This window comes from Grus americana, chromosome 23, assembly GCF_028858705.1.
Source record: "Grus americana isolate bGruAme1 chromosome 23, bGruAme1.mat, whole genome shotgun sequence".
In the NCBI taxonomy this organism is placed as follows: domain Eukaryota; kingdom Metazoa; phylum Chordata; class Aves; order Gruiformes; family Gruidae; genus Grus; species Grus americana.
Window position 1 is genome coordinate 3,721,157 of NC_072874.1, and position 24,544 is coordinate 3,745,700.

A 24,544-nucleotide genomic window follows, 5' to 3' on the forward strand; every position below is an offset into this window, starting at 1 on the left:
AACTCCTATAAATAGTTTTTAATGTACAAAGGAATAAAAATTTTATCAGAGCCCAGCTGGTAAGTCCTTCAGAAATATTAAATTCTATGCATCAAAGCAAGACAAAAACCAGGCTGGGTTGAAGATCAATATTCTTCCTAACCAAGTCATGGTTATCACTCATCCCATCACAGCTGGATTGGTCCAACCTATAAAAAACCACACCAGATCCCTGGTTTCTTGTTGCACTCAAGTGTTTTAGGAGACAAAAGACACCTTCAGAAATCAGAGCCAGGCTCCTTTTCAAGACAAATGAGAAAGAAACAGATAAAGCGGTGACGTCAGCGGTGACAACATGCAACTGTTAGCAACCACCGGAGTGAGTGCAGATCAGCACCAGCCCTGCAGCCCAGCGGGGCCTGAGAGGCAGCTTTGTTCAGCCAATGGCTCAGCTAACACTATTTACAACTCACAAGGGCAGCGACATTAATGAGAACATTCAGTATTTTGTTTTTAAAAAGCCAGGTTTGCCATTCAGCCTGGACACATTGCTGCTCTGTGAACTAAGAAAAACAGTAGTAACAAAAAAATCACTTCATTTATACGAAACCCACTTACCTCTGGTTCCAGGCAGGCTCCTCTTCCACCCTCAACCCCAATAAAATCAGCTACTAAAATCCCTTGATGGAATTTACAGGCAGCAAGGTTCCAGAGAGCAAGGTGAATTTAAGGTCCAACAAGTTGAAAATGAAAACTAGAAACTCTGGAAATCTGACCCTTCTGCTCCGTGCCCTACTTACTGAGCCACAATAACTCCACACTCGCCATTTCACAGTGAGTCAGCCTGAATTATCCAGAGGATTGATTACATGTCCTACAAGGTCTTATCTCTTAATACAAGGAATAAGATCGTTCAATTCAATCACGAAGCACTTCAGCGGATACAACATTTCTCACTCAACATCAGCCTTTGCTACTATCTTGCTCCAGCCAGCCTGGAGGCCAAAGCATCTCATTCCCAGCACATCCACAGCTTAGCCACTAAACCACAAAACCAGCAAAATTAACCTCCGCTTTCCTCCAGGCAGAGCTATCTGTAGAAACTGCATGGCCATTTACTACAACAGCTTTAAAAGTCACTCGAAATGGGGTGCCGTGGAATTACAAGGTCTCTGGCAGGTCAGCAAATAATCTCTCTAAAACATTTGGCTTGTAGATCAGGAGGAAAAGGCAGCAAGAGTTCAGACACCTACTCGAATCACAAGGGGCTTGTTCGGGGAGGGAATTACTGGGTATTTCTTTTCTTAAATGCCACACCAACTAGTAGAGGATAGTTGATCTGAATCACTTGCAAATACAGCAAGCAGAACAACAGCACCCGCGTCCCATTACGTGCCCCAAGCGCCCTGACAGCACTCAGCACATTAATTGCACTGAGAACTAGAAAGTCCATCGCAAATTTAAGAACAAAAGGCTGTCGGGGTAACATCCCGAAGTATTTTGCTAACTTGTCGAGAGCACTAATTTACAATAGGGAAGCAAGCGTTCCGCACTGCACCTTGTTTAAAAGTCAAATGTTCTCCACTGAGATCAGCCCAACCCTCTGGTAAATCTCACTAAGGAACAGTAGGATTTTGCCTTTCTGCTTGCTTGCAAATTAGCATACTTCAACTGTAATTAAATGTTTAATCTCAGGCACTTTGACCACTTTGGCTCTCTTCTATTGTATTGCACAAAGCAGTTATATTGCTATGTACATAATACACAGGATCTCATAAGGGAATCGCAGCTTCTGTGTTTTCCTGGAAAAAAACCAAAACTGTTCTTTTGTTCTGGAACAGCTTATATTATATATTATAAAGAGATTTCCACTGGCTAGTTAGCATTAACTTTTCTTCTCCAGCAGACTAGAGCTGTGTGACAGTGAAGGACCCTCAACACTGCAACGCTCTGTGTTTGACTCTGCAGATCAAAACCATAAAACAACGAATGGCATCTCCAGCAGCCCAATTTAAACTAAAAACCACACCATCAAAACACTTTAGTTCAACATAAAAGTGCATATTTGACAAGTTTTCCCTAAATGCAGCTGAATGGTTAGTTAAATGCCTGTCCCAGCAGCAGCTTTGAAGCAGCTGATTTCCAGTTGAAACTTAGTCATCACGAGGGGATTCCCACCCAGCCCCGAGCACCAGCAGCAAGTTGAAGAACCCCTGAATCAGAGGCTGGCCTTTCAACCAAGTTCTTCAGCAAATGCTGAATAAAACAAAATAAAACAAAAAAATAATAAAACAAAGTGCCCTCCACGTCACCTTCTCCCTTCTGGCCCCTACTTGGACCTTTCTCTTTTTGAAGTGCGTTACCCAAAGCACCAGAATGACTGTTCTAGAGATCTGAAGGGTTCTGAGCAACAGAAGACATTGACATCAACAAGTATTTCCTCCTCAACTCTGACACCCTGTGGCAGTCACCATCAGATCAGGGGGAGACCTTCTTCCCACGCAGGCAGCTCCACCTGCAGCTGTGGTCCTTGCAAAGTCCTTGGCTCTGCCACCAGTGTCCGATCCGCTCCAGAGGCACAAGATGGGAACTCATGATCTCTCTTCCTTAGGTTCAAACTAACAACCTTCGAAGCAAAGCATTTTACATCCTAGCAGCCGCTCCCTCAGCTTTCACTGCTGCTAAACACAAAAGGCTTCGTAAACAAAGGAATAGCAAAAAGAAAGTCCCTTGGCAGACACCTTTGAAGCAGAAAACTGGTTCTCCTGAGCAGGTTTTGTTTTCTCGTAACAGACTTTGCATATCTGTAGTCTTCTGCTCTCTTCTACTTGCACACAGTGCCTACCCAGGAGGAGATGCCGAGCTTGGTGGGTCTTGGTAAAGAACAGCAGTGAGGGGAGCAAGAGGGATCCCCCTCACGTCCCACGCATCAGCCAGCAGCCATATGAAAGCAAAGTGTTATTTTCACATCCCAAGGCAGCAAGCTGATGGAAACCAGTGATTAAAGTGTCTTTGGGACATGGTCATGGTCACGGTCACCGCACCTTTACCATTGCACCCATCTGTCCTCTGAGCATTAGTCTTTTAAAAGGTAGCAATGCCAGAACCTGCACAGATAATCTAGCCCTGGAACAGCTCGATATGTCTTTTTGATCTCAAACTTCCTTTCAGACAGCAGGGCTGCTAGGAAGTTGGCAGCAATGGATGTATACTGAAAGGGGTTGCTTCTACAGACATGCTTTGAACCAGAAGCGATCTAAAAATCCTGTTCCTAACGCACACATGATGATCATGCCCGCATTTCCATCGTGGTTTTGAACCTCTTGAGCATCTGAAGGTATTGCTCTCATTCTTAGGGATAAAAACGGGAATCAAGTAGCCAGCCACGCATCCTGCCAGGAACAAGTAGCAGAGCTGGTAGCATAAGATGCAAGTACTCACATTTCTAGCCATTTCCTCTATTCAAGACTATATTTGGAGTCTAAGTCTCCAAAAGCAACAGATTCATATCACACTGGTTTCCTTATGAGGCATGTAGCCCAGAAGTCAGCATAGATGCTAAAACAAATTGCTTCTTTGTTTGCACAAAGGTTAAGGACTTGAAGAGTATTTCTTATTTTTAGTAGGAAAAGAATTGGGAAAAATGTAGCACAGCAGGAGATGAAGGGGATGAAAGTCAAAGGGGGTGAAAGTCAGCCTTGAATAAAGAAATAGCTGTGCAAGATTCTTTTAGCATCCATAAACTTAGTATTTCAAGAGCTATTCTAAAAAAAAGCAGCTTTGGGCAAGAGCTTGTGTGCACAACAGCTACTTCACTAATTTCCCAAAATGCTTCACAGTTGTCCCATGGAGATTTAGACCTTTTTGGGAAGCCCCCAAAACGTTCATATCCCAATACCTGCAGAGGAAGTGTGGAGCCACAAACAGAAAACTGTAAACAGAGCACCAAAGTACAGGAGGTCAAAGGACTCAAAAGCAAACGCTTCTCATGAAGAAAGGCATCGCCATGCTCCCTCTGCAGCTATTCATGAATTATTAGCTCAAACATTACCAGGCAAGTGAACTGTGGGCCTGCTTCCACATTAGATCAGTCCAACACCACAGCAGAGCTTTCAAGAAACCAGAGGCACAAAGTGAGACATGCCCTGCCAAGCACAGAGCTCCCATTTTTTCAATAATTTGCTTTTTAAGATCTCAGACTTACAGGCAGATGAAATGCTAGATATAAAGACAATCCCTTGACAAAGAAAAAGGTCCAAACTTAGCTCCTATCACGGTAAGCCAGAGCAGTCTTTGGGAGAGGGTCTGGGCAGCAACAGCGTGGGCAGTAGATGGTACAGCGGAAAGACGCTCCAAAAATAGAGTGTGATCCTTCACCCGCACCACAGGAAGGATCTGAAGAGGGGAAAGGTACTCCAGTGACATTTCCCTTTGACAGACCACTCGTGTAGGTGGGACCTCAGAAAGCAGGGAAACTCATCCCAGCAACATGAGTATATTTAGATTTCATTTATTCTTCTCGCTAACCTCCATCCTCCCACCTGCCCCACAGCTCTGCTGACAACTCAGGGGCTTCACACCGAGGCACAAACCATCGCCACCACCTCTTAGCTCCTACACAGAACCTTGCAGGTTCCCACCACTTCAAAACTTCTTCCATGGCCAGTAGGTTTCACAGCGTTGAGTCGGTAGCTGAGGGTCAGGCTGACAAGCTACACGACTTGCTGTGACTTGAGCAGTTTATTCATTTTTTAAACCAATACCAGTCACACAGGCACAGCCTATAGCAAAATAATTCGATTTTACTCAAGTCCGACATTAGAATGAAAAAATTAAGTCATCTGATGCTGCCCTACAACACATGCACGTCCACATTACTGCAGATAACTGACATGTGGTTACTTAAACTATACTCACTTGCTCAAGGCCACATCCCAAGGCTTGTAAGAAGTTTCTGTATATTCTTCTCTATACTTAGAAAACAACCCGGGTAGAGTAGGGTTGAGCGCAAATTTTAAATTGCATACCTGTTCTAAACTAACTGTGTATAGAAAAGCTCTGAAACTTCACTGCAGCTGCCTGGAGACCATGCTTCCACCAGTCTTCAGGGATAAGCATGAATTAAAATCTGAAGACAACAGCAAATTTCATTTTTAATTAGCCAGGGCAGCCAGCCAGGGAGGGCTCCCCCACCCACCCATGGCTAGTGAAGCCTGACAGCTAAAAAGGATTTATGCTTCACTGTGCAGTCCCAGTGGCCATTCGAAGCACACCAAACTCTGAACACGCGCCAATGCAGTTAAAACAAAAGCCAGCCATGCAGCATTGTGAATGCAGTTAATATACAACCAGTTAAGGACAGCAATACATCAAAAAGCACCAGGCTTTGAGGGAACAAAGAGCATCGACTTCAGCTCAGCTCCTGCACGCAGCTCCGCCTTACCTCATCTCCAGTCTCAGTGCCGGGAACAACCCAGGAGTCCTGAGGTTAGCAGCACTTGGAGAATGAGCGTCCTTAAAAGCAAAGTAATTTTAAGGAAATAATAATAAAGGACCCATCTGCTTATTCTGCCTTTACTGTGGGGGTCTTAGCTCCCAGCACTAAGGAGGCAACACATAAAGCTTCACAACCAGCTGTGTGGGATGTCTGTGCATGCAAAGATCAAGTACAGATACTCCATCCTAAATTTGCACAGCTGAATGTGTTCAGAAGGAAAGGGCAGGTATTTTTACTTAAGCTGGCAAAATGCAAACAGAACATAAGGCCTTTGACATCCCAGGCCACCAGTGCTGCTCAAATCAGGAGTCAAAGCTCTCAGTAACCTCAAGTGGATCCAATCCCATGGCTCACTGACCTAGCCAAAAAATGGAGTTCAACTGCACGTAAAAAGGGACAAAAAGCTTTGTGATATGAACACAGCTGGCTGCTGGCAGTCCCAGAAGAGGCTGAGTCCTGGTGAATAAGCAGAGCTAACAGTGTTGCTCAAAGCCATCCCATTAATGCAGGCTGGAGATGGAAAAAACTCGCCCTGCTGCTGTCTGTGCTTTGTCCTGGGGTTGAGCAGGGAGCTGTCATCTCCACAGCCATTGCTTCAACATCAGCTGCCAGCGCTACACTCACTTTACCCATCCTCCCCCTTCAAAAGTCATCACTTGGGATTAGTTTGCCACGAGCAAATCATAAGGGAAAGCAATCACCACAAATTGAATGTGCACCTCACAGGCTAACGATTAGAGGGCACAGCAGCAATTCTTGCCACCAGGATTCTAAACATGACATGTTTTCATACAAGTACACTTGGCTTGTAGCTGTTCCAACTGGGCCACTGGGTTCCAACAGATCAGCTTTGCATGAAGTCAGGTACATCTGCCATGCCAAGCATACCACACTGCTGACAAGTACATCGATTCTCAAGTTTTAAGGATGGCATCACCCAGCCGCATAGGAGTAATCTAGAAATAATATTTATGGTCACAGAGTTGCACTTCACTATAAGTTAGAAGTCACCAACTGCAACATCATGGTCCACAAGGTATGAGGTCAATATGTTTGGGAGACTGGCTTCCCACAGTGCGGGCAAAGGCTTTCATGCAAATCTCATTTCAGTGGGAGGGAAAACATGGCCATTTAACTAGTGTCTTCCATAGCCATTTTAGGCAAACAGATGGAAAAAACATTCAAGACAATCTCTAAGGCAAAAAATTACTAGTTTTAGTTGCAACCATATCCTTGCATCAGTTAAACGTAACAGCAATGAGTCTGTTTGCCTCAGGGCAAGCAGTACACAATGCCTAAAGCAAGAGCTTTAAAGCCAAATTTTGTTTAATAAAAAAATCCTACATCTTCTGCAAGATAGAGCAGCCTAGAGAAATAAATACAGAAAGAGAAGTCAGGATCTGCCACCACGAGCTGATCTTTATGGCTTGCCATGTGCCTTGTTCAAATCTCGTACCAGCTCAATGCTTCTAGTCTTCTGCCTATCAAGAAAGGGAATGTTATTTGTTTTCAAGGGCTTGGGATAGCCAATAGATTTGTATTCCAGGTTTCACAGCTGGGAGAGTTCAAAAAAAGAACTTCCAGACATACGATACATCTTTAATCAGATCTGGTCCAAACCATTAGTGCAGTCCAGTTGCAACTACTGCATCTGCCAAACTAGCTTATTTTCAATTTAAACGTAGAAGGTGATTAGAAGACATGAAGTTTAAAGTAACAAGGGTGTTTATGATGCTTAACCAAGGAGGAAAGAACAGATCTCCAACCCATGGTAAGATATCTAAGAGTGCACTCACCAGTGTTCTCTTCCATTCCTCTTGCACGCTAGCTTTCTGAGCGATTCCTACAAAAATAGAAAACAAAATTAACACAAAAATTTAAAATTCCAAGAGTGACCAAACCCCAGATTTAGTTTCACTTCTCTGTCAGCTCTGCTCAGTCTACACATAACCAGTGTAGAAAGAACCTAGAGCAGAAATCCTGCCCCAGCAAACCAGGCATGAGAGTGTGTGGCATCTTCACCCCTCTTTGAAGATATCACTAGCCTCTAATCACACACACGCTGTGTTGGAAAGAAAAGGGAAACAAAGTTAAGGTGTCATAATTACAAAACATCAAATGTTTGTTCCCAGGGAAAACATTCCATTGCCTGCCTCTTCGAGAAGGCGTGTGTCTGCTGTAAAAGGGAACAGCTTGTGCTTATCTAGCAAAGGCAGAATAGCACGTGCACAGGAAGTATTTGAGATGTCACACAACATCAAGACAGTTCTGAACATACTGGGGAAAAGACACAAAAAGGAGGAACTAGGATTTTAGTAGCAAACCCAACTTTTCTCTGGAGAAAGCTCTGAAATGAGGTGCAAGAGGAACCGAGTTTGGGGAAATCAGGAGACATCCTGATTCTCATATATTACGTAGCGCGGTAAAAACACGCTCAGCATTTTAGAAAGAGAGAACTTCTGTCCTAAAGAGATTGCAGTTCAAACTAAGACAACCACAATAGGAAATGTCAACAGGCACAGCATGGGGTGATTGGGAAAGAGCTACAAAATAAGCTTGTTTCCAGCTCTGAGAAGTCAAAGCTAGCTTTTATGCGTAGCCCATTTCAGCCTAACCCTTCACCACTAAGTCTAGGACAGCTCATCACCTTGCCCCCCAGCAGCAAAGCGCAGTTGTTGCCTGTAACGCAACATCAGATCAGATGATAATTTGCTGACTTTACAGCACGTGCTCAGCTTGCACGACAGCACCAGTGCATCACAGGGCTGCGGTGTCAGAGGAGATAACCCTCCCACACCATCACTGGAAGTGCACCCGAACAAGCTATCGCCAGCAGGGCTTCTAAGCTTTGCTTTGCTGAACTGCGTAGGCGAAACACTTCTTTTGATCAGACAACCATGCTCCAGGCTACTTCTCTCTGCTGCAGCTAGAATACCATTGCAGCAATATTCCTAGATGGGGAGAACACCTCGACAAAGCCATTAAACTCTCAAAAGATCGTTGGCAATCACAACATTTAAAGAGCTTTGCAAAGAGAAGGGTTAGCTGTGCAGACTTCTGGGCAGCAAGTCAGTCGCCCAAGAACATCAGGTGGTCTTCATTTCAGAGGCAGGTTACTTGGGAAACACCCTCAGAATCCCTCCAGCTTTATCCATTAACACTGCTAAAATACAGCTAACATGCATTTTGGATGCATGATTCGGTACATCCACGTGATATGTGCATAAAGGACACCATTTGCAAAAACTAGAACAAATGCTTCCCACTGAAGGCAGAAGAGCCATAATGATTATTAGAAATATCATTATCAAGTCAGCATTCTCCACACAACCTCCAGTTAGTTGCAACTCTACCGTACAGAGCATTTACAGGTAAGGTCTCCATGCCTGCCCTTCTGGGAAGGGAAAGCAGAAGAGAAACAAAAGCAGACACCTCAAAACCTACTTGAACCTCAGCATAGATGACAGCAACCCTCCTACTCCCCTGGAGCCACCAGGGAGTTCAGTTTAATTCGCCTTTCAAGGGCATTCCTGCACAGGCTGCGCTGAGCTTTGCATATTACAAGGGGCACATTTGTGCCTGGAATACTAATCCTGGCAGCCCATCGCTACTGGACACTCACTGTACGCACCAAGGACATCTGTCATCGCTTGACAGCGCGGCTGGAAGCACCTCAGCCTGTATGGGGAAGGATTCTTCTGAGCAAAACGCTAAAGTCACAGTCCTCTGGTTATTAATAGAACAAGCATAAAAGGTACATCGGAGAAGAAAAAAGGCGATGCTAGGTTAGAGCAAGAAGGAGCAACGTCAGGACTCCCAGCATTTCCATGAGGCTGCCAAAGCAGGAGCGCACGTCCCTGCATGCGCTAAGAAACAGGCACTTTCTCACTGAAGCAATGGATTAAGCAGTGCAGATCCTGCTGCCAGCGTTAACTAGGACTGGCTAGTTGGGAAGCTGTAGTCTGCAACGGACAGTTTGAGACAACCTGCCCCGCAGAACAGAAAATTACTTTTATACCTTATTGTCAGATGTTTCCCAGGTACGTAAGCCTGAGAAAACTTGGATTTTGCATTTCCTTTAGCACGACACATGCTACAGTTCCTCTGAATATTCATGTCCCCAAAGCGCTCAGACATTCCCTGGGCCTGACAGCTGTGTGAAATTCCTGGTACCGGCACAGCACAGCTCCTTTCACCACCCTGGGATACACCACTCCGCAGCCCTGCTGCCTGCCCCTCGCTGCTGCTCAGCATTGCAGCGAGCAGAAGCACCGTCTTTGTCTGGCTTGTTAGTTCAAACACTTCGCCCCTTTTTTTTTTTCCCCCCAGCTCTTTGTACCAATCTAAGAATATATTCTTGTTCCATTGACCTGTCTCTGAACTCGCAGCAGCAAGGTGATGGCTTTTTTCCAGCTAGGCGGCTAATCCACACACAATAGAAAACGACTGCTCCGCAGCCATGCTGTAGTATTTTCTACACTGTTTTCTACCCCGTTTTTTCAGTCTTAATGCGTTCTGTGCTGAAGCAGGGAATTTCATCCGTCCCAGCTCTGCCCATATGCTCAGCTCCGTGGCATCCTCCTGAGGGTGCGGTCCCACAGCAACATAAACCGAGCGAAGTCCAGACTCCGGATCTCCTCCCGTGCCTTCCCACCCCTTCCTTGCGCCAGCACCAATTCAGCCACCCAGGGAGCAGCCGGAAAGCTGACCCAGATGCAAACTAAGCACTTTGAGAGGAGCATGCAGTGGGTCGGGAAGGACAGGACCTTGACAGCCCCAGCTCCAAACACTAAGTCACCACGAAACTGCACACCAAGGTGCCACTTGTTTTCCAGCCTTGGGCGATCCACATAGTTCAGCTAGAGCTTTACTGATTACCAGCTTACCCACTTTCTCATGGTCTGATTTTCAGCAACCCTTACCCAGACCTCTTGAAAATTATGCTTTCAGCTTTCTCCACAGTGAAGCTCATTAGCTGTACCTCTCTGTCCTCACAGATGCTTCTGATCTAGGATTGCTCATCTCCGGTAACACTAAACAGCTTCTTTTAAAAGACTAAGAGATGTTTCCAAAAGTCCAACTAAAAACCAAGCCAATGTTGGTTGTTTTTCCCAACTAAACTAGAAAACTGACAACTCTTCCAAACAGAAGTGGCACATTACTTCTCCGCAGCGCCTGCTAACAGGCTTGCCTTAGGCGTGGAAAGCCAGTTTCCATGCTGGCTCAGCTCTAAATCACCATTCCAGAGAGGGACGTGACAGCAGCTGGGCAGCTACTACAGGGCTCTTACTGTAATGAGACACAAAACCGGAGGCTGTCTTGGAAAAAAAAGCATGTGGGGGAGAGAAAGGATGTTCTTATGTGTGTTCAACTATACCCATCGGTTGGAGAGAGAGGGAAAGGGAAGTGTTAACAAACACCCAACAGCCTGGGGAACAAGGTCCTGCATTAATACAGACCATTACCGAGCACTCAAGTGACATACCCATGACATGAAACCAAACTCACTTGACAACCTCCTAAAAGATACTTTATTTGGACCCAATACATTGCTAGTAACAGTCAATAAACAAATATAATATTATAATTCATTATACTAGTTCAGTGCTTTGCTTTACACAATTTTATAAATGATATCACTACAGCAGCACTCAGGAGCCCAAATTCAGAGCCGGTCCCCGCTGGACCAGATGGCAGATGAGCCGAGTGAGGGACTGCTCCTGCCTGCGAGAGCTCCCAATTCTACCAAGAAAAAGCGGACAAGAAGAGTAAGGCTAGCTGGGGGACGAGGCCAGGCAGCCTGCTCTTCTTCACACAGGTTATCCAAGGGGGTTCTGAGTTTTCATCCCTGGCTTGCCAAGCTTTACTCAGATGGTTGAACCGAGCCATCAGAAAGACTCTTTTCAGTGCATCAAACCCAGCTGCAGATGTTTCTGAAAGGCTGGACTCACAGCAAAAACTTCCCAACTGCGCTACCAGATCTGGTTGTCCATCCCTTTTTTATAAATGCAATTAAAAAAAAAAAAAATCAACATTTTATTCTCTCAGCAATCAATTACTCATTCCAGGAAGGCAGATGAGCGGATTTTTGCAAAGCTGAGATAACTCCACCTAATGCTATGGGTATGCTGTCCATGAAGCCCCATGAAGTCCCCAGGGAAGGGCTAAAGTAACTCAATTTATCTGCCAGCCGTAAGATTAAGAGCATGGTAAACAATATTAAAATTCTGTTCTACAAAGCTGAATAACTCAACAGCACAGAACAGTTCTCCCAAGGGGCAGCTTATAGCATAGGTGCACAGACGAGAGTTTAAACATCACAAGGGAAATTGTGAAAATAACCTAAACAGATCGAGGATGCCAAATGCGCAACTATAAATTACAAGACAAGGTGTGAAGGCAGAGTTAACCTCTTGTTGGATCAAGCAGTACAGAGGGGAAGAGAGAGATACACAAGCCCTTCTTCAGGTCAGCGGAAGCCGAAAAGCTTGTCTGTTTTTCTGACTTCATCTAATAACAATATCAACCCCACCTAAAAATCTTGGTTTGCCCATGTCCTTCAGTTATACGGTTTGAATATTTACTACAAATAGGTATGCCGGTTTCAAAATCCTCCAAGCAGCCCCTGCTGACCCAGTTTGTTCCATGCTAATCATGCACAGAGCAATAGAGAAGTCAGCTCCTGTGCATCCCTGGAGGTAAATCAGAATATTCCTCCCTCCATAAAATGACACAGATTAAACCAAGTTGTTCTCACAGCTTAATCTGGCAACGCATCAATGAATGGGGTGCACCAATAATTAATGGGCCTGCAGTTTCTCTCACTTCACAAGGATCCCAAAGCTTGAGACTAGAAGGGGCTTGCATTTCTTCACTTCAAGCAGGAGCACGGCAGCTGCTTAGCACAAGGAAAGGGTTTTGTGGAAGAAGTGGGAAACAGTGGGAAAATCAGAAAATAGTATAACAACCATAAATGTAATTTAAATAGAATACTAGAATAACTAGGTTTGAGAAATCTAAATACAGGAGGACATTACAGCAAATGAAACTGATGACTTTTCGTCACAGATTTAACATTTGGTAACTGGCTCCCCATACAAACGGCAAATATTTTTCAGCAGCGTGGTAGCTGCCTGTGGGTGGCACAGTAATATAACATTACCAGAGAGGAACTGGAAAGGGAAAGGAGCTGCATACTCCATGGCTGCGAGGTGTGGTAAGCGGGTGGGTTTTTTCATCACTCATGCAAAGTTAGCCTTAAAAATACTCATCGACACGCTGTGCAGAACACTGAAGCGGGACTCCAGACGCACCTTCAATCGCAACTCTGCTACTGACCAGCACATTGCACTCTAGAAAAGGCCCTTTGTCTATCCGTGCCTCAGTTTCTCCCTCTTCAAGAGGGGATTAACTTCTTTTGTAAAGCAATTCAAAACCAAATGAAAACTTGCAATACTCTGTTTTCTAGAAACTGCCTTATATAGGACTCCCACATTAGCACCTGGACATCTTACTCAGCTAACAAGCCAAACACAGCAAATATTTTACATAGTTCTACTTGAAACAGATCATACAAAGTCTCAAAAAGCCACTACAGCCTCTCCCAGGTGTCTCAGTTCACTGGATGAGCTCTATTTACCAAACCTTAAACAAAAAGCCAGCGGCCTATAGGAAAGCATGGCACGGAGCATGACTTCTAAGCCAGCTCCCAGTGACAAATGCTATTTCTATTTAGCTATCAGTATGGTAAACACTTATAATTCACCTCCAGACCTTTTGGCAGCTGATCAACCACTCTGGAGGTGTGGATGCACGCGGGGGGGGAAAAAACCTGCAGTATGAATATAGCCAGCCAGCTTCCCTACTTGCTGCCCTTGAAGCAGCTGAAGGGCTTGCCTCAACCAAAATTATCTTCCTGATAAAAGCAGAGAGTAAAATTAAAGCAGAATGGCTAATGACAGATGCTCTTGTTCTTATTATCGTGGAAGCTGACACAGGAGTAAGAGCATCCAAAGGGAGGTAGCAAGGTATGATCAACCTCCCAAAAACTGGAAGCCCTAAGTCACCAAGAACAAGAGATAATTTACCCTCTGGATTCCTGACTGACAGCTAAACTGTAAAACTTTAGATTTACCTCTACTGTTGAGTACATCTGGACATTTTACCCTAGAAGGCTTGACAAATGTACTCATTACCTGCAGGTTACCACATGTCTGTGTGCAGCTGGTATTTAGTGCCCCATCCTCTCCAAACTCCAATTTCATCAGCTGTCTGCCCAACATTTAGCAATGCAGGTTTCAGCTTGGAAAAGGTTTATGAAAGACAAGATTTTAAGCTTGGCTCAGCAAGAAGGCTCAACACCTAACATTTGAACCACAACCCTCAAAACTCACCACCACAGCTGCAAAACAGTTCTACTACAGAAATCTTTTCAACAGAGGAAGATGTACATTTAATTGTAACACAGAAGGAACAAAATAGCCCTTTTGTGGAGATCAGAGGTGAGATCTAAGAGCGACACAGGGCTGAGATGTTAAAAAAGCCAGAAGACCAAGCTTGATATAATTAAATCCAGGATATTAAAGATATTCTAGACATCCACAAGACCAAAACATACTACTTAATCTATCAACACATACAAACCCTCAAAATGTGTTAATAAATTCTTATACCAAAGAATGCAATTCACACATTTTGCTATTACCCAGGAAATCTGGGCACACCAAAAGGAGAGAAGGAACAGAACTGATGTATTTGTAGAGTAGTTTCTACAGAGGATCCCAGTTATCTGAGTACCCAACTCATTTTAGCACAGTGGGACATAAGATGATGAACCAGCTCCACCAACACCTGCTTCAGCATACTGCAAGCAAAAAACAATGAATATTTGAAATGCAGCTCATTTGCCCAAAATCTAAGCTGTACTTTCTATTTCTCCCTCTGTCCAAAAAGCACGAGATGACAAACTGAATTCTTGACTATGAGTCCCATATTAGGAATAACATTATTGCTGCTCGAGCCACCATAGCACCAGAGCATCCCTAGCTAGCTACAAAAATACCAGCTGAGCCTCTGCAAACCTAGACCACAGCCCAATCTCTGCACCAGAGCAAGGTCCGTATAAATTAATTAGTGCAGTAACAGGAAGCACACAGGAGATGTGGAAATACCTAGGAAATTCACCTTTCAGAGAGGGTTATACTAGCGTAAAGGAAAAGCATTCAGGAGTGTGGTCTCTATTCCTCGGATCTGTGAATATTAAGAACAGAAAGTCCCGAGATGCCTTTTTTTCCTAAAACACCACACAATGTATTAAACATTGAGTATCTAAGATTCAAACCCAAAAGTCAGCCTAGCTGCCTTAAACCACCCTAAATGCAGGCCACCAATAAAAGGATTTCTTTTCACCCAGATCTTTTCCAGCTTGTTACATTGCCACAAAAACACTAGCCCCAGCTTTTTTTAAGGGAGAAAACATGGTAGATGCAGGGCTGTACAAAGTTTCTCTTCCAAAAGCAACTAAATGTCAGCTTGCAGTTCCTGTGAAATCCCAGCCCCAGCAGCTCCACACTTGTTTCAACTCTGGAACTGGCGTCTTTCCATCGCATCTTTCTGCACAACCGATTTCAGTACAATAGGGCTCGTCAGAAATTAAAATTCCCTTGTGATCAGTACATACCTGCTCATACAACAGTTTGTTCTTGTACCACATCTCACGGGGAATTTCAATTTACTCGAAAAACCACTAACCAACTCTATCCGTACAGAACCATGGAGACAATTAGAAATGAGAGGATTATTGACTCCAGGGTAAAGAAACTGCAGCAGCCCGAGAGCATGGGGCAGCTTGTCTGAAGCTACAATCCAATACCGCAAAGCAAAGCAAGCAGACTCACGATAGCAACTCCACGACAGAAATAAATGCACCTGTCGACTTGCACTTAACTCTGCATAGGAAGTTACATCTTTCACCCCCCAATTTTAACAATTATGTTCTACTCTTCTTGAATTTGTACAGAGACTGCTGAAGAATCTCACACCTCTGCCACAAAAGACTGATCAGAGATAATCACCGCATTCATTAAGTCTCAGCACTGATTAAGTGAAAAGGCTTTACTGTTTCCAAGGAAGCCTACAGCTTTGGAAGTAGCAAGAGCTGCTTTTACAACCCAACAGGAGCTCCCAAGAAAAACTGCATCTAATGAACAAAATCCATTTTAACCCGACAAATGCTACTGAAAACATGAACTCAGTCTTCTACTTACAGCTGTCTGCCATGGAGCATGAGAATGAGCTTGTTTGGATGTATCAGCAACAAAAACCTCCATCCTCAACCTACCATTAAGGCGTACAGTTGAGGACTGTGGGTTGTACATATCATCTGGGCTATATATAATCTGTGTCTGCATCGCACTATAACACACACCCAAAAGGCACGTAATAATAGGGTTACTTATTTACCTCTGGCTTCTGGGGTAAAATACAAACCACCTTTATTTTAGTTTTGTGGTTTCCATTTTCGTCAAACTTTCAATGAAAACAAAGTAGCCGAGTACACATTGCAATGCTGTGGTAATGCCCCCGTAATTATGACTCGATAGACGATTTCATTTGCAACCACCATTTCCTCACCGAAATGAGGCCACTCTTCATCTCAGCCACTGCAAAGTCAGTTTGCAAAGCGTTTCTTTCTGCCCCTAAGAAGCGACAGGAATGAGCTTAGCCAAACTAAGCACTAAAATGAATTTCTCAGCTCACCTGAACTCTGAAAAAGCCAGCAGCACTTGAGGCAGTAGCTGAATTTGCAGTCCTGCCATATGGGTCATTCCCAAAGCACCTCGCAGGTTTGTTCCCGGCTGCACGCCCCAACTGCTTCCTGGGATAAACAGACCACAGGGTACACGCAATCTGATTAAACCCCACGTTTTCACAGCTGCGAGTACATAAAACAGGCACCTCTAATCAAATTCCATGCTGAAAGGCGACGCAATGTTCTCACTTGAAGAAAGGTGAGATAGACACCTACACAGCACAAGTTTCCTGTATCAAAGTATAGAGTCAATACTCATTAACTAGACACAGCTCAGCTATTGAATATTAAATCTCTTTCTGAATGGACACTTTGGAATCGTGTCATTACAGGAGCCTTAAATTTCATCTTTTGATTCAGATTTTGCCAAACAGTAAGTAGTTCAGGTAGTTTGTAATTCAGTTGTAGCCTTATTTTTCCCTTCACTCTCACTACAATAATCTCTAATTCTGATTAAGATATCGAATTTCCTTAAAGAAACCCTCCCCAGGCAATTTATTCTTCTTGTGTTCCACAGCTCCAGCTTTAATAAAAAGGTGCCCCAGCCATAACTAGGAAAACAGAGAAATTAATTCCCACTACTGATCCGGCAAACATAAGTACAGGCAGCGAGGCATCTCACCGTGAAAATAAGCCCATAAAGTTTCTGAACGAGAACATTTCCTTTAAAAAAAAATATCATTTGTAGTTCTCATTGCTGTGCAAAGTTTATGACACAGCAACACTGTTTGCATGAGGATCGTGCTTACTACAGCAATCTGACCTAACATGCCCCAAGCTGAGTCTAATCTCAGGGGAAAGTTGTGCCTTTCCTAACACTCTTCCAAATGCTTCCGAATAGGGATCAATACCATTGCTAATTCACACGTGGTCATTCATCTTTCAGACCTGTTGGAGGTTTTGGCACTGATACACTTCCCCAAACCTCAGGGCGGATAATCTTAAAGGCAGTGGTGATCTCCTGAAACTCCACCATGAACGGGAATGTTTCTTTCAGCCCGCTCCCATTCTCTCCTCACCACCCCACTCTCAATTTAGAGATGATAATTTCCAGCCAACACATTGAGCCGCATTAAGAGCTCAGCAAATTATCACTGCTTCTCCTGTGCTACAAAAGAACCTTCCATTATAACAATGGCTAGAAAAACACTCAAGTGAACAAGCAAATCTCACATCACGCCCTGCAGGCAGGCAGTCCGTGGAAACTGCTCTTCTACCAACCATGCAAAAATTAAACAAGAGGAATCCATTTCAGCAGCAGATCAGCGATCAGACAGGATGTGGAAGGGCAAAGCATCAAGTGTCTCAAATGTATTTCCAAGGCACAGAAGCTGCTAGCTGAGGAAAGGCCTTCAGATGGGGTGTATTAACTGTACGCTCACCGGAGCTGGCTCTCTGGTCTTGCATACCTGGCACGGTGAGCTCCGGGTTCACAAGCGGCAGATCCCCCAACACGAGATGTGCCTGGGAGAGAAGCGCTCGGGGTAGGTCCGCAGCTCACAGCCCTGCCTTAAGAACCAGCACACCTGGGTGCTTTGTCAGATTTACTTGACTCTGGGTAACCTTGAGTAAATCCATCTAAGAGCTAAGCGATAAATACATACACCTCGCAAGGTGGTTAGAAGTCCAGTATCAGAAGGAGCCTGTGAGGAGCTTCAGAAGAGAATTAAAATCCAGTAAGGAAAAAAATCCTTACAAAATGAGCAGCTTGAACTGTAAGCTATGCCTGTCTGGTGACATCTCTTGTACGCCACGTTCAGCCTTTCTGTTCTGTTCAACTCCTATGTCCTTGGACATCCGAGCAGGTTTGTTAGCACACTCCCCGACCCCCCCACACTCCCAAGCACAGCTATCGACAAGCCAGAAACTGCTGGTTTGCTCAGCAAACAAGAGCTTTTGATAGGTGGCCAGCATGAGGAATGGTTACAAAAGTACCCCCCATTCCCTCCACCTCCACTAGCACTCCCAGCAAATTTTAAACAAGGTTTCTGGGAACGGACTCAACTATATCAGAGTATGAAAAAAGATGAAAAGGAATGAAACTGAAGGAGAGTATGATCACTTAAAAAATGGAATATGGAACAGGCATATTAAGAAAAATTGTTAACGCTAGCAGGACCTAAATCTGTACTGAGCCATATAAACTAGACATAAACAAAAAGCACTTTGCTACACTCTTAAGACTTCAAAGGTAGCTCTGAGTAAGCCCTAGGAGTTTGATACCTGCACACGTATCAGGCAGCTATGAGTAGAAGCTGACAGCATTTCTGGAAATGTAAAAATACACTGAAATCATGTTAGGATTGTATCCTTACCTACAGCTGGAAAAAACTTACTCATTTTAAATGAAATCTAACATCAGCCATGTGAAACACACCTTGGTTCAGTTCTTACAGAAGGTAGCAGGTGGTGAAATATTCCATTTTAAGGAGAAGAAAGATTTTGCAGCACGGTCCATGCTTCCAAAGAGATGTCGTTAGCTACAGAGAGACTGCACGACACATACCCACTCACATTCAATGCTTAACCCTGTTAGATGTGTCCACAGAAAGCCACGCAGTCGAACGCCCTCTCCATCCCTACCGCAGCACAACATGCCCTTCTAAGGAACAAAACCCACCGCTTTTTGCCACCGCCATCTCCTGCACGTACACTGCGACTCAGCACACGCAAGGGCACGCGTTCCACAGCCGTGCTGCATACCTCTGCCACTCGAGATAAGGAGCTCGGTCCCTGCATGTAGGGATTGCATCGCTGCATGTAAACACGCAGCACTCCGTCACTTCTCACTTCCAAATGTCAAGCCAAGCTGTTCTAAAAGGAGACCTCGGAATAAGATGGCCAAAGGAAGGGTTTGCACAGATTATGCTGACCTACGGTGACAGGTTTATTACAGGGAAACTCAGTTCTGCAATAAAAAGGGCATTGAGGAATAGCTATTTTGATGTAAAAAGTAACTGAAGCTTCATCTAATCTGACCCAGCTTCACTCTGTAAATTAATGACACTTACAGCAATCTTCAGAATTGATAGGTATCCTTTCCCCTCTGACATAAGTCAAAGTTGGACAGATGATGTAATTCATTTGAAGGCCACAGAGGATATTTGTCAGCCAGCTTTGGGCTTTGCCTATAAATGGAGATTTCCTAAATGACTTCATCTGAGGAACACTTCAATTCACAAAGATGTGTCCACAAAAAACAGCATTTGATACACAAGAGCTGCATAACAGCAACAAACAGCTACCCCAGAATACAGGGAGCTGTAAAACGCCCACACCCAATCAAACACAAACCTACAGCAGCTTTCACCGGGACTTGAGCTATCAGGTTTGCACTCTCACATCCCAACAGCGAGCAGTGAGAAAGCTGCAGGAGCTCTGCTGACTACCAGTCACCTGTTTCACTAAATTTATTTGCTGGAGCCCATAACTGCACCTCTCTGCAGCCTCTCCTGTCCCTCCAGATGGGTCAGGGACCTCCAGGGAAAGGCAGCCTGTGAACGGAGCTGTAACTGCTCTGCAGCGGGGACTAGCTCAGACCACTCAGCCGTAACACTTTCCTACCTCCGCTCCAGTTTCAGCAGCCAAAAGGAATGAAGTGAGTGATTTCTTCAGCTGCCCTCCCCATCACTAAGACTTCCCTTCAGTCTTCAGTTAGGTCTGGGTATTAACTATCATGCTGCAGAGTCAAGCTTTGAGTAGCACAAACTAATGAGGTCTCTATGTCCCATACCTGTATTTGCAGCAAAGAGAGCGTACCACAAAAAAGTATCTTGCAAAAATGTCACATACTAGTGCATTTGGGATAAAATAAGCTTTTTTTTTTTCCCCCCAGGAGAAAGCATTCAAAGGAAAGAACAGGCTTTCCACAAAAATCAGCAGGCCTGGGCAAAATCCCCCCATTAACAAACTATCCTAACACTGTAGAGTTCAGCATAGCTCTTCCACACCTGCAGCGTCACAGCTTTTTCAGGTTAGTTTGAACTGAAAACGAAACCGGAGAAAACAACTAAACCTGAAAGCTTCCTCGAGGGAGCAATTCAGCAAGAAGCACCAGGTGAGGGCATGAGGCACCGAACACAGACCAGAGCAACTGCGCTTGAACACCAAAACAGCTCCGTGCAGATGGCAACAAAAGCCACAGGCATTTGGCAGCACACAGAGCAGCTCTGCCCAAGGCATCAGGAATGACCCCAGTCAAAACCAGCCTGGTGCAGAAACAGCTGGTTCTAATTCAATTCAGTTCCTCAATTTGTTTGTCACACAGCCCACAAACAGTTGTTTGAGTATCAGGGAAGGGAGTGAACACACAGGATCTCTTCTTCAGCAGCTATAGCAGTTTTAGGTGTTTACACAGCTGCAACCCAAAACAGGGGGCTCACACTGGACAGCACAGTCTGCTGTCACAGAGAAAAGGATAAAATTGGGTTAGAAGGCATCAAGTCAGGCTTCCCAGCACCACAAACTGGCTTGAAAGATCTGACATGAATCATAAGATCCTGCCCACCCCTCTATTCCTTCTTCCACAGCAAACACCAAAGAAAAGGTGCCATCCTTATCTTTCCATGCTGTTTGAGCCAGTTAGATCACCAAGGCAGGAGTATCTATGCTAGATACTCAGAGTATCTAATACTATGACAAAACAGGAGTGTTTACTCATATTTATAAGACTGAGATCGCTGCTACAAAACTATTGTTGAACTCCTCCAATACACTTAGGAGCAAAAACCTGAAACACCAACAGATCCCAAAGCACCAGGATTTGCCAGCCCCAGGTTTTGAAATGAGCAGGACCTTGCTGTTCATAACCCAAGGCCAGGCATGACCCAGGAATTCCAGTTCAACCAGTTCCACCCTTTCTACCCCCATTCCTCCCATTTTTTTGGAACAACAGACAGCAACAAAACCGTACCCCAATCTGCACCAGAATAAACAATTCATTGTAAACCCATGCACTGGAAAGCCACCTGCTCCCCAGCACAATTAAAGGCATTTCCAAATTCCAGCTCTCCTTCAGCCAGCACAGACAGATGGACACAAGAGGCACGCACAGCACAGAAAGCCCGCTCCACTTCCAGCAAAGCCTTTGTACTGCAGCAGGCCAGAGACACAAAGCCTAATGGCAGAGTCTGCCTCCACAAGAACTGTTTTGTTAAGGGATCACAACATAAATCAGCAATCCTCCGGCCACAAGAACAGCTCAAACTCACATGGAGGCCAATTAAACTTGCAATCTGCTAAAACACACATACAACCTCTCTGACTTCTGGGGACTCTGTCTCTCAACTGGCAGATCGGGTCCTGCAATCTAGCTGATGTATTACCTGCCCCAGATGTCCCCAGATAGTAACTGTGACTAAATTTAAAATGCAATGGCTCAGTCATCACCACAGACAACCACAGATTTTTCACTTTCTTGCACACTCTCCTTCCATTCAATACCATGTAACAGGAAGGAAATAACCCCTTTGCAAAGGAAGTGAGAGCCCTGAGAGCAGGCAATAAAATACTGAAATGGGAGCCGATCCGCCTTGCTCACTCCTGCAGGACCTGCCTCCAACATCATAATCCCTCAAGTCTGCAGGTATTTAGGCTGGACCTGGATTCTCAGCAGGAACAGGGCTGCACTAGGCAAATGGAGCGCCTGGCCACCAGAGACTGCCAATTATTCAGACACTTGCTACTGCCTTTGCCAAGACAGAAAATCAGCGCAAGAGGCTGTTCCCGTAGTGCTCTGCAATGCGCACCAAGTACAGCAAGCACCAGAGACCGAAATCTCCTTCCTTTCTCCCCTACTTGAGGTCTCTATGTGCTGTTTAGCAAGTCTGGCCATCTGCTGTACACTTCCACTTGAAACACTGGCTATTAACAGGACTGGATTCCCAGTGTGGTTAATCATTGCCCCAGCATATCAGAACCAGACCTGCCACGCTGTAGCTCCCAGGCCCCTCGAGAAGCTGCCACCCACGCACAGGCAGAGCCTTCGTGCACCCACGCAGTGCTGCCCTCAGTGCCACCCTCCCTCTGCACCCTGAGCACAAGCAGAAGAATTTGTGAGCACAGTGCTGCGTGGCTCACGTGGCCTAAGCACCAATTCTTCCAGCCCCCTCAAGCATAGAAAGCTCTATCCACAGGACACATCCTATCAGCACCGCTCAGGAACCGTTTCTGTTAACTTTTGGCTTTCAACTCAGATTTCTTTGGAGACAAACGCTAATAGCCTTTATAAAAAAGGTTCACCAATCCAAAACCAAAGACTCATCACTCTTATGAATCACACAACATTATTCTCCTGCCCGTCAAAACAGAAATGTCTCACCTTGCAAAACAATTGCTGTGCTTGCTCAGGCTCACAAAAAAAGTATCTCATCTGTTTAAAAGCCAAATGCACTCAGTGAAACTATTTGACAAGCACTCCGCTAAAAGACAGCAAACATTTCACCCCACAATGGCTACTTCAAACATAGTCAAACAGCAATTGCAATGCAGCTCAGCTCGGTTAGTATCAGTCATCAGAAACACAGCTTTCTAGCAAGTAATTCTTTTTGAAGACAGAGCCCGTGGGGACACCGAATTTATGACTCAAGCCTGCAGCTGTGAGAAAGGTCCACAAATACAGGTTTAGAAGATCTCATGCCCCAACTACCACAATCAGAAAGCAAGGACCAAACTGTTTCTGCCTCCAACACTGTAACAGAGAAGGCAAATAAACCAGGACCTCCACTTTACCTGCAAAGTCTCTGTGTAACTGGCAAACATTCTCTCATCTCAGACTGGAAGGGACAGGCGTGGAAGGGACACCTACAGTAACACAGGAGCTAATCACCAAGGAGGGCAAGACACCAACATCACTGATGGAGCTGAGCAGCATGCTGACATGCATCACCCCAGCTCCTCCTGCACCACATTCCCAACTGCTTTACTGGCTGTTCTCGAACAGCAGTTTAACCCCAAACATGATTCATCTTGGGGAAATGGGCAAAAATCAGTCTGCTGCTGGTAAACCCAGCATACAGAAAGTTAAGCGCAATGATTTTTAACCAGCATCTCCCTGACAGACTCTTGGCAATGGACACCTCCTTCTGTTTAATGCAGATACAAATCCATTCCCAGACTCCTATTTCAACTGCCCTCGTTGTCACAAGCAAGTCACATGCCATATCAGAACTGGAATTTTGGATGAGAAAGCTTTATTTGTTCAAAAGGCGTGCAAGGATGAACACAGCGGACGATCAGTGCAGGCAAACGACAGCACGAGCTGTCACACTTTCCCAAGAGCAACCACTAGCATCAACTTCAGACGGGGCTTTGTTGAAGCCCAACTCATTAGCAGCGTGGTCAGCCATCCCATAAGTGCTGCCCACTGAGGACTCATCCAGCTAATGCACTTCCCCAGGATCAATGCTGTGCTCCAGGTTCAAGAATGCAGCATAGCTTTATAGGACCTGAGAGCAAGACGACATGAGGCTTTAAACGCACAAAGAAACACTATCCACCACGTTATCCTGATTATGCAAATCAAAACCCTTGCTACTGGCATTAAGAATGAAGGCTCAAATAGCTTCCTGCAGCAAAGTCACCTTGGAAATATGTAAGAATTTGAGCTTTCAGGAAGGCAGGACTAAATAGCAGTTGTAAAGAGTGTCCCAATAACTTATGAGCCAACAGATAATGTCAAACCCCAAGGGAACGATTTGTGGAGAGCGCAGGAGGACGCACCATCATCCACCCGTATATGATCAGGTAGTTCTGCTATCTTAACTGATAATCAAAAGGTAGTAAGCTAAACATCTCGGACTAACATAAGGAACGCTGCTCTTTGCATTTACTTAGCAATGCAACCACACAGTAAGGTGCAAACAAACCTAAAGAAATGTTCATGCCAATTATTAAAAAAGCTAGAGTTGTTTCAGTACTCATTACATGCACCACAAATGCAGAATATCCTTCAACATTAGTCCCCTATAAAAATGACTCTGATCAGCAGAACACATTAATGAATCGGCCATAATATTGACAAAAAACCCGCAATGAACTGAAAGTGAACTCCACCCTCTCGTTAAAGATTTCACTGCTATAGAAACTATGATTAAACATACAGCGCCATGAATCAGCTACCTGAAACGAAGGTACGCCTCAGCAATCACGGAAGTGCCCAGCATGAGCAAGCAGACTTACATTTTGGTCACCGAAGACATTTCTGTCCCCCTCCCAGCATCCCAAAACTGCAGCATCCTGCAGACGAGCAGCTTTAAGAC

General features: G+C 44.8%; 1 protein-coding gene across 6 annotated transcripts in view; it reads right to left on the bottom strand.

The window, feature by feature from the left end:
• Nucleotides 1-24,544, bottom strand: part of PHACTR4 (phosphatase and actin regulator 4) — a 78,163-nt gene that overhangs the window by 35,377 nt on the left and 18,242 nt on the right. For 2 of the 6 annotated variants that reach the window (XM_054802070.1, XM_054802068.1), the window contains exon 2: nt 7,273-7,319. In XM_054802070.1, the coding sequence (XP_054658045.1) occupies nt 7,273-7,288 (16 nt within the window). In that variant the 5' untranslated portion in view covers nt 7,289-7,319. Of the gene's footprint in view, nt 1-5,422; nt 5,494-7,272; nt 7,320-15,741; nt 15,831-16,234; nt 16,335-18,663; nt 18,772-24,544 lie in introns of those variants that run through there. The other 4 variants (XM_054802073.1, XM_054802071.1, XM_054802067.1 and 1 more) reach the window with 4 other exon arrangements.